This window comes from Podarcis muralis, chromosome 13, assembly GCF_964188315.1.
Source record: "Podarcis muralis chromosome 13, rPodMur119.hap1.1, whole genome shotgun sequence".
NCBI lineage: Eukaryota > Metazoa > Chordata > Lepidosauria > Squamata > Lacertidae > Podarcis > Podarcis muralis.
In genome coordinates, this window is record NC_135667.1 from 18,699,870 (window position 1) to 18,710,082 (window position 10,213).

Here is a 10,213-nt window from a genome sequence, read left to right on the forward strand (position 1 = left end):
ATTATTACCATCTCTCCTCTCTGAGTTCACAGCCTCGGCCTCTATTTTACAGGGAGCGATGGGGGCGGGTGGAAGTCAGTGCCTGGGTAAGACCGCCTAACGGTTAGCTCACGGCAGAGCCGAGATTCGAACCGGGAGCTTTGTGGCCCGCGGACCCGTCGCTTAGCCGCTGCGCTACACCAGCTCTCATTGGATGTTCCTCTCCATGTTCCGCGCACAGGACGCTCTACCTACACCGCCTAATAGGTGCGCACGAACAAAAACTCCTGCTCCGTGCACGCGCGTCAGTGCAAACTGCCCATGTGCAGAGGGCAACCTCATGTGCAAAGTGAAGGCGGCTGGCGGGTGGCTGGAGCGGGAGCCGTGGCGGCCACTTGGGGGAAGGTTTTCCTGCTTCGTCTCTTGGGAAGCCCGGCCGCGAGGGGGTTAAACGGGTCTCGCGTGGCTGTTGTTTTTTTGCTTTTCGGCCCGCGGGATCTCCCTGCAAGCCCCTGGATCACCTTACCCAACCTCTCTTCCCTCTTCTGCAGCAGGGATAGGCGGGGACCAGCTCGCTTTCCCCTCCTCCTTACCAACAGTCCCCTCCACACTTCCAGGAATCACCCAGGAAAAAAAAAAAGGCAGGAGGGGGAGGGCGAGGGGGAGGGAGCCTAGCGGGGTTTACACAGCCACTTCCTGCCAATCAGGAGCCTGCCAGCCACCTCCGGCGGCCAATGAAAGTTCTGACCATTCATAAAAATAAATACTCTTGCCACACTCCACCCCAGCCACACACAGGCACCAGGAATCCAAGCCTCTCTTTCCCCCAGCGTGTCAGTTCCCCCGTGAACTAGACAAGCTCCTCTTGGAACCGGAGCAGCTCAAATATTATTCTTGTAGCTCTTTCCCGCCCTTCTCCGTCCCTCCAGCTCCCAGCACGATGCAGCCAGCAGCAGCAGCCACACGCTGACATGAGATGCGAGTTCACCGGCTCTCGCTCTCTTCCTCCTCCTCCTCCTCCCACCGCCGGCCAGCCCCGCTTTACTCCGCTAACGGGAAAAGCGCTTCAGAAACGCGCGCGCACATTCACACGCACTTCCAGGAAACCAGAAAGACGCTGCGATTCTTGGCGAAAGGAAACGGATCGGTCGGCCTTTCTGCGCGCTCACTCCTCCCCCCTCCTCCTCCGCCCCGAGCAACTTCCACCACTTTCGACTCCTCTTGAGTAGTCCTAATCCGGGAGGTATCCGGTGTGTGTGTGTGTGTGTGTGTGCCGGGGAGGGGGGGTGCGGGGGGGGGGAGAGATTAATTGGCCCAGCCTGGGAACAAGCCTCCCATCCGGTGCGCCCCAGGCGCGCGGGGCGTTTGCAGACTCTGCTCGGCGCACCGCTTCCCCCTCCCGACCACAACCCGCCCCCCTCGCCGGCGTTGCAAGTATGGCAAAGGCAGGCGATCGGACTGGGCTCGGTTTCGCCAGAGGATCCCGCGAAGGGGAGAGCATTTTTAAATTTTGATCCCACCCCCACCCCACCGGTTTCCTCCCTCCCTCTCTTTTCTTCCACTCTTGGAGAGACACACACAGGCACCTCGCTGCTTTCACGCCGCCAAAGGTAAGTGAGTTTAAAATAACGACGACGGCGAGAGCATTAATAACCCCCATCCCACTCCCTGTTTTATATTGTTGATGCCAGAAGTGGGGGACAGGGCTGAGATTGCGAAGGTGGGGAGAAGACGACGAGGAGACAGGACCAGCCCGCCCAGAGCTGGAAGCGAGGAGTAGTCAGTGCCTGGTAACTTTGGCTCCAGCACTATTGTGGTGGTTTTCGTGTCGGGCGCTAGTCAGCCGGGGAGAAATAACTTTCTCCAAGTTTAATTTTGTATCCTCGTCATAAAGGATTAATTATTATGACGGTTATTAATTATTTAGGGAAATCAGGGGAATCCAGATTATAGGCAAAGCCTATAATATAGGTGGTTTAGGTTGGGGGGGGGGGGTAAACAAGGACTAGAATCTGTACAAATTGGAAATCTGACCAAAAAAAAAATAAAATCAAAGAAAATGCAAACTTCCAAAACATTTAACATTTTGCTTTTGAGAGCTGACTTCTGGAGGATATTACTGTAATGTTCTATCTTTGTGGCTGTTGTAATTAAAACAAAACAATACGCACAGCCAACTTGCTACATTCAGGACTTTTCCATTTCCACCACACACGCCTTAAAAAAACCTAGTGGGATTGCACAACTGGGAGTATTGGGAGGGAAGTGGAAAATCAGCAGGATTTTTAAATTCAGCCAACCCAACAGAAAATTTATTTAGGAGTTGGTTTTCGAACCATAGCAAAACCTTGCTTGGAAGCCCCAGCTTATTTCCACATATTCCCCTTGTAAAGATGAACAGTGTTTCTATGCTGTTTTGTGGAATTCTATCCCTAGTATCATCAACATCATCGTTATTTGTTATCGCCACCATCAAAATAGGTATTGATTGCCTTTCCGTAAACCATCCTGAAGGCATTGTTGCTGCTTGAAAAATGAAGGAGACAATAACATGTAATTAAGAGCAGCGAGAAAAGGAGGGGCCTTTTGGGGTAAAGACTGCAACTCAGAGGAAGAGCAGCTACTTTGCATTGCAAAAGGTTCCCTGGTTCAGGTGCGGCTGGGCATGTTCCGTGTCTGAGACCCTGGAAAACCACTGCTAATGGTGCTCAGACTGAACTAGACGGACTAATTGTCTGACTGTGTTTAAGGCTTTTTACTATGTTCCTACAGCCCAACCCAAGATGTGCATATTTAAGTCCTGTTTATTTAAGTGGGAAACTTATGCCCATGCTTAAGCCTTCCGTTTTAAATGTGATCCCCTTTTCTAAAGCCTTCAAGTCCAAAGCGATTGCAAAAAAGTTTTGCTAACAAGAGAGAAAGAAAGAGAAAGAGAGAAAGAAAGGCAATGAGGTGTGGCCAGCTTGGCAGGGTGTTCTGCCATTGCAATGCCGCTGTTGAGGAGACTCTTCCTTAAGTATAGAGAAAAAGGTGTGTGGGACTCGGAGTCAAACTGCCTTAGAAGAAGATCACCGGTGCCAAGAATGTTCCTATGTGCCTCTTGTTAACCATCAAGGACTCTATTTAAACCCATGCAGAGATTCAACAGGTAACCTCCTCCAGGGGACCATTCTGCAGCTCCCTCCCTCCTCCCCCCCTTGGGAGTGAATTGTCCAACTGCACCCAAGGCAGAAGGAAAACCCAGAGCACCGACTCACACAGAGATATGGCAGGCAACACCCATCTGACAGCAGTTCTTGTATGACTGGAAGCTGCTAGCACAGCTGATCCAAGCCGGATTTCTCTCCTCCAGCAAAGACTGGAAAGCTAGAGCAGCGACTCACTCAGAGAGGCAGCCTTATTGTGGATGGGTACTTCTGGCTCACAAAAACAGTCAATCATTTACTTTCTTTTTTTCTGGGGGGAAAAAGAACATAGGGAGCTGACCTATGCCTGGTCAGGCTGCTGATCCATCCAGGATGTAGATCTACCTACTGCCTTTCCCATCACCTGCTACCCGATGTTTTTAAGTGGGGGTCCAGGGGACGCGGGTGGCGCTGTGGGTAAACCTCAGCGCCTAGGACTTGCCGATCGTCAGGTCGGCGGTTCGAATCCCTGTGGCGAGGTGCGCTCCCGTTGCTCGGTCCCAGCGTCTGCCAACCTAGCAGTTCGAAAGCACTCCCGGGTGCAAGTAGATAAATAGGGACCGCTTACTAGCGGGAAGGTAAACGGCGTTTCCGTGTGCGGCTCTGGCTCGCCAGATGCAGCTTGTCACGCTGGCCACGTGACCCGGAAGTGTCTGCGGACAGCGCTGGCTCCCGGCCTCTTAAGTGAGATGGGCGCACAACCCTAGAGTCGGACACGACTGGCCCGTACGGGCAGGGGTACCTTTACCTTTTATCAGGGGTTGACTGTGGGACCATCTCAATCCAAAGCTTATGCTTTGGCCAATGTCCCCTTCCCTGGTTTCCTAATGGCAGGGCTTGCAGTTTCTTCATAGTGTTGTGCTTAGGTAATTTTAGACTCTGGACACTAATGGGCTCGCAGCCTGCCCCACTTTAGGCGGTCATGTGTTTTGCTTCCCTTTCTTCAGAATGTGGCAAGCCTTTCACCCCCTGTTCCTGCTGCCGAGGGAGACAGCTGGACCTCTGGCACAAAGACTTGCCCCATGGCAGCCACTGTTTGCTTGCGGCACCCAAGTTGGCAGGGACATTGATGGGTAACTTAACCATTTCAAGGCCTGGACACAAAGGCAAACATTAGCATAACGTTTCCATGTGCTAATGTATATGTAGAGATGGGAACATCTCTAGGGATTGAATCTGAGACTTTCTGCGGGTGCTCCAACCACTAAGCTGACAGCCCTCCCCCCTTAAAAACAAAAAAAACCCACCCACAGATTTCTCACCCAAATCACCCCAGATAAATTTTTCAGTTAATTTAGGAACAGAGGTTGTCTCTACTCAGTTCCTCTTCAGATTCATTTATCCCCATTGATTTCTCACAGGCCCTTCTCCAAATCAATTCTTTTTGCCCAAATCAACTCTAGATAAAGTAGTCTTAAATTAATTTATTTCCCCAGGTGAGTATCCTACACAGTAACCTAGAGCTCTCTCACACGCATGCATTCAATTTCCCTTGAATTCATTAAAAGGTAAAGGTAAAGGTACCCCTGCCCGTACGGGCCAGTCTTGACAGACTCTAGGGTTGTGCGCCCATCTCACTCAAGAGGCCCGGGGCCAGCGCTGTCCGGAGACACTTCCGGGTCACGTGGCCAGCGTGACATCACTGCTCTGGTAAGCCAGAGCCGCACACGGAAACGCCGTTTACCTTCCCGCTAGTAAGCGGTCCCTATTTATCTACTTGCACTTAGGGATGCTTTCGAACTGCTAGGTTGGCAGGCGCTGGGACCGAGCAACGGGAGCGCACCCCGCCGCGGGGATTCGAACCGCCGACCTTTCGATCGGCAAGCCCTAGGCGCTGAGGCTTTTACCCACAGCGCCACCCGCGTCCCTGAATTGAATTGAATTCATTACCTGAATTGAATTCATTACCTGGCTTCAAACACTAGGGGGCATTAGAAAAAGGTTTGAACCCCCGTATCGCATGGGCCCACCTGTATCGACTCTACAGTTTGGGAATGACTAAATTCCCAATGTTTGTGTGTGGGTATGGAGGTTTTATTTCTGCATCAGAACCTCATCACAGCCCTGCCAGCCTTTACAGGGTGCTTTGGTGGGGGGGGGGCGTGATTTCTGCCTGAAGAATGATAGGTGCAGAAAGCACCACTCAATTCAATTTTTTTTCAGGAGAGATTGGGGAACAGGGTACTGTACTAGAATCCTGCTGCCACATCCAAGTTCGTGTATCTGAACAACAGAACTGTGCTCTAATGTAATATAAATCCCCACCCTCCCTCTCAGTATTATTCACAGATGCCTCCTTTAAAAAAATAATAAGAAGAAATTCCATATATTGTTTTATTTTTCTGGAGCAGCATTCGCCACGTCGATTCTGCTGTGGGAATGAAGGCTTCCAAAAGCACTTTTCTGGCAGAGGTTCTTTGTAAACACTGGCATAGCATAGCTTCCCTCCCGCCCCCCCCAAAGCAAGTTAACCACACCCATCCCACTTAGTCTCCTCCCCCTAACTTTTTCAGAGGGTCTCGGGAAGCAGCTACAGTGGGATGATAAGATCTTCCAAGATGGTGTTCAGCAGCAGAATGGTCGCTGCAGCCTGATGTGTTCTTGGGGCTGTACCACTTCAGTATGGGGGAATGATTCTTGATTTCTGTATGCAGGGATGTTTTGGTGTGGGGAAACTTGTCAAATGTGCAGCCTTCAGCTTCCTGAGGAGGCTTTACCAGGCGGAGCCTGCATATTAGCTCTAAAACGGGGGTTCAGACCTTGTTGTTCCTTTTTATGCTCGCAAGCAGATACGCATCGGGTGAAGTTTCCCTATCACTACAGCTCTTTCAAGGAAAAGCATCACCTGTTGAATTTCTGCCCACACACAGCTGGCAGAGGTACGGTATATGACGCCCACCAGAGGGGAACCAAAAATATGGCAACCCTGGTCTAATCCACGCTTGAGTAGTCGTTGATTCCTTATTATAGGAGACTATCAGGAGGTTCAGACCTAGAGGGCACCAGCATATATTGTTCTGAGATGGGCAACAACTTTGGGGTACTTAATGTGTGCAGTTTGCAAATCCGTGGGAAATCCTAGACAGCTGGACAGTTCAAATTACTTGAGAATGTGCAATGAACATAACAGTGATTCCTTTCCAAAGTGACAAAAAAAGGTCTTTGCTTCCTCTTTCCCAGGAAGTAGGAAGTTGCAGAGTATGTTTCCTTTTCATGAAATAACAGTTACAAAGGCTTTGCAGCAGGTGTTTACTTATAAAAAGACAAAAACATTTTGGGATCAAACAGGCTTATATTTACCAGGCCCCACAAGTGCTATTTTGGGTAGTAGACTCTCAAGGTGGTACTAGGTGAACCGCTACAGCCCACCCCAAGACTTCACTGCCAGCTCGCTGTGAGATTCCTTGTATGGCTCCCTATCTCCACCCCAAACTCTGGTGAGTGTTGCATTCCAAAGGAAGGAGAGTTTTCCATCCATCAAGGACCAGTATGCTGTTTTGACTACCATAGAAGCAGGTGGCACTGTGGGTTAAACCACAGAGCCTAGGACTTGCCGATCAGAAGGTCGGCGGTTTGAATCCCCGCGACGGGGTGAGCTCCCGTTGCTTGGTCCCAGCTCCTGCCAACCTAGCAATTCGAAAGCACGTCAAAAGTGCAAGTAGATAAATAGGTACCACTCCGGCGGGAAGGTAAATGGCGTTTCCGTGTGCTGCTCTAGTTCGCCAGAAGCGGCTTAGTCATGCTGGCCACATGACCCGGAAGCTGTACGCTGGCTCCCTTGGCCAATAAAGCGAGATGAGCGCCGCAACCCCAGAGTCGGACATGACTGGACCTAACGCTCAGGGTTACCGGTACCTTTACCTTTACGTGCCTCTTACAAAATCGTTTTATGACCAGTCATATCCATATCATTAAATGTTTAGCACATTTAAAGCACCTGCCTTTCCCCAAAGAATCCTGGGGACTTTGGGGGAAGCCACCTGTTGAACTACTGTAAATGTGCTTTAAATGTATGGTGTAGATGTGATTTCAGTAGAGGGATTTGAACCCAACTCTTTAAGCAGGCCTCATTCTAGTATAAATAGCATCTTTGGGTGAGGGATGCCTGCAGCACTCCCCTCTGTGGCTGGTTTTGTAGGGTTGCCAAGTTATGTAGCTTGTGCAAGGTTGCAAAACCTGACAGTATAACATGCCCTTGTTGCTCCCAGGCATTCCCAGAAATGCTCATGAAAAGATCCCGGAGCTACCTGTCAATGATTTTGCCCCAGCAGTGTAGACAGAACAGTCAACAAACTCTGAACTTAGCTGGACAACAACACACACACACACACCCCTTCTTCAGCTTGGCACCCAAGGAGAGCAACACAGCTCATCCACCGCTATGTTTGAGCTACAGCCATTAGTTCCAAGTAATCACACAACCAGATCTGCTGCGAGATCAAACAGTCTTCTATGCTTCTGTCCAGTTTAGTAACAGGAAAAGCTTTGGAGATGTGTCAGCAGAACAAGGTGGGAGAGGGGTGAGGCAGTGGAAGGGAGAGCACCACTGTACACTGCAGATAAGAGGTTCCTACAAGAGCATCTTCTCAATGCTTCGTCCCTGCAGCCTGTTCCTCTTTTGGATATACAATCCCCTGGACGATGATACTGTGGGGGAAATAACATTGCTTCTTAGAATGATGGCATTGTAGGGTTGGAAGGGACCCCAAAGATCATCTCTGCAATGCAGGAATCTCTGCTAAGGCATCCACCCAGCCTCCACTTAAAAACCTCCACGGAGAGTCTGCCACCTTCCAATACAAGGGAGTCTGTTCCACTGTTGAACAGTGCTTGGTGTTAGACAGTTATTCCTGTAGAGTCAGGATCTCCTTTCTTGTCACTTGAATCCACCAGTTCCAGTCCTAATCTCTGGAGCGGGAGAAAACAAGTTTGCTCCATCTTCCATGTTAACAGCCCTTTAGATATCTGAAGATGATTATCATATCTCCTCTGAGTAGAACTTAGTTGGATACAAGTCATTGATTTTAATGGGTGTATTCCCTGTATGACTAATTGGATATCACTCAGGATCCTAATATGTCCTCCCTGCTTTGATATCTGGGCACCCAAATTTGCCTTTGTTCTTCTGGGTATAACTTTCATGGATGATTCCCATAGCTACTAGTGGCAAAGGCTTGTGCAAGAGCTGAGTTTGCTCAATCATAGCCCAGCAAACACTGGACAACATAGCTAAGGCTTCCTGCAAGAAGTTGAAAGCTGTGAAGCCAAGTGCTCCAGCTTGGTGCACTGGAATGTCAACACAACATCCTTGGTTTGATCTGGTCAGCAAAAGAGGGGGTTTTTCTGTCCGTCCCCCAAGGCCTTACCAATTTTGATGACGTGGCAAAAAATAAAAATAAAAATTAGGTACAGCACTAGAGTGGGCAGAGAGACCTAGTGCCCTGGTTAGGTTGCAAACCACCTCCTGCCCAGTTGGCAGATTGATCTGCTGGCCACAACCTCCCATCTCAGCTAATCTGCATGGAGTTTTGTGTCTGCAAGTGTGTGAGGTGGCCACACACAAACACACACACCACTGATGGACAACACCTGGAAGTTTTTGGCCAAGGGTGAATGTGGCTCTCAAACCAAAAAAAGCTCTGCTTGGGATAAAGTGTCAAAGCTACTTTTCAAACAAACTTTGCTAAACCTGCTTTGTTCAGTTGTGCTGCTCTGAGATCTTTCACAGCAAATGCACAGGAATAATATGAAGCATTTTTAGTTAGCATGTCTCCATTTAGGTGCATATTGAAATAGACCTATTTCCCAAGTTTCTTGGTTCTGCTTTTATGCTTTGTCTCGAGCAAATAAGACATGAGTCCAGGGGAGAGACCTGCACCTTTCAGCTGGAGTTTGAAAGCCGGCAGGTTCCTGATGCATGAACCGTCTCTGCCTTCCTTTTCAGATGCTGCTCCGGTAACCGACTGAGCGTCTCTCCCGGCCAACTGGAGGCGCAATGGTCCCCCTGTGCTGGTGCTGCCCGCCAGCACCTGCTCCAGCTGCGGCGGCCATGACGGGCACGGCCACAACCTCCTACCACTTCAAGAGTTTCTGTGGGGAGTTTGAGCGGGTGGAAAGCGCCCTGGAACGCCTCGAGGCCAGCGGCTTCTACTGGGGCAGCCTGTCTGGGGCCGAAGCCAAGCGCCTTTTGACCTCCCAGCCGCCCGGCGTCTTCCTCGTGCGAGATTCCTCCGACCACCACCACCTCTTCACCCTGAGCGTCCGCACCAACACGGGCATCACCAACCTGCGCATCCAGCAGCAGGGCTCAGCTTTCCACCTGGAGGCTTTGCCAGGCGCTGGCCACCCCCCGGCCTTCCACTGTGTGGTCCGTCTAGTAGAGCACTATCTGTGCCTGGGAGCAGTAGAAGGGGGGCCTTGCTACCTGGAGAGGGAGGGGCAGCCCCCAGTGCCTTTGGCCCTCGCCCATCCTCTCTGCTGCAAAGTGCCCACCTTGCAAGAGCTGAGTCGCCGGGCAGTGCGTGCCAGTATGAGGGGCAGAGGCGATGCCAGGGCCCAGCTGCAGGGGCTGCCAGTACCGCAGGGACTCTTGAACTCGCTGTGCACCTGAAAGGCTCGTTCCCTTCCTAACATTCCTTGTACAGTACATAAGCAGGCCTGTCTGCACAGTGTATTGCTGGGGGGCGCCTGTTTATCATTATCTTTGTGGAATAAACCAACTGGTATACTGGGAGCAGCCATCTCTTCATTCATCAAAAGCCTTCAAATTCATTCTGATGCTCTCAAGATGTCAGGTATCACCAGAAGCAGAGAAAAGGAAAAAAGCTGCCTATTCCAAGACCTGGGTGGGCTTGTAAGACAAGCCCCCACCTCAAAAGCACATTCAGAGAAAGGTATAAAGAACTCCTGCTCTCGGGAGGAGTTGCATCCTTGCAGGTTCACACTTGTAATCTCGATGGCCTAAGATGTAACTGTTGCCCTAGAACAGGTAAGAGTTCTCTTATTCACCAGAAAGTCACTAGGAGATGCCCTGCTCAGTGTTAAATGAG

At 50.4% G+C, this 10,213-nt stretch overlaps 1 protein-coding gene across 2 annotated transcripts; it reads left to right on the plus strand.

The window, feature by feature from the left end:
* Positions 1-1,228: 1,228 nt before the first annotated feature.
* LOC114582395 (suppressor of cytokine signaling 3-like) lies at positions 1,229-9,897 on the plus strand. Of its 2 annotated transcripts, none has more exons than XM_028703387.2 (2): positions 1,229-1,589; positions 9,109-9,897. In XM_028703387.2, exon 2 carries the CDS (start codon positions 9,160-9,162, stop codon positions 9,772-9,774), a length of 615 nt encoding a protein of 204 aa, XP_028559220.1. In that variant the 5' UTR covers positions 1,229-1,589; positions 9,109-9,159; the 3' UTR covers positions 9,775-9,897. The 2 variants fall into 2 exon arrangements, with proteins under 2 accessions (XP_028559220.1, XP_077773185.1); XM_077917059.1 differs by lacking the exon at positions 1,229-1,589 and adding an exon at positions 6,021-6,043.
* The last annotated feature ends 316 nt before the right edge of the window (positions 9,898-10,213 follow it).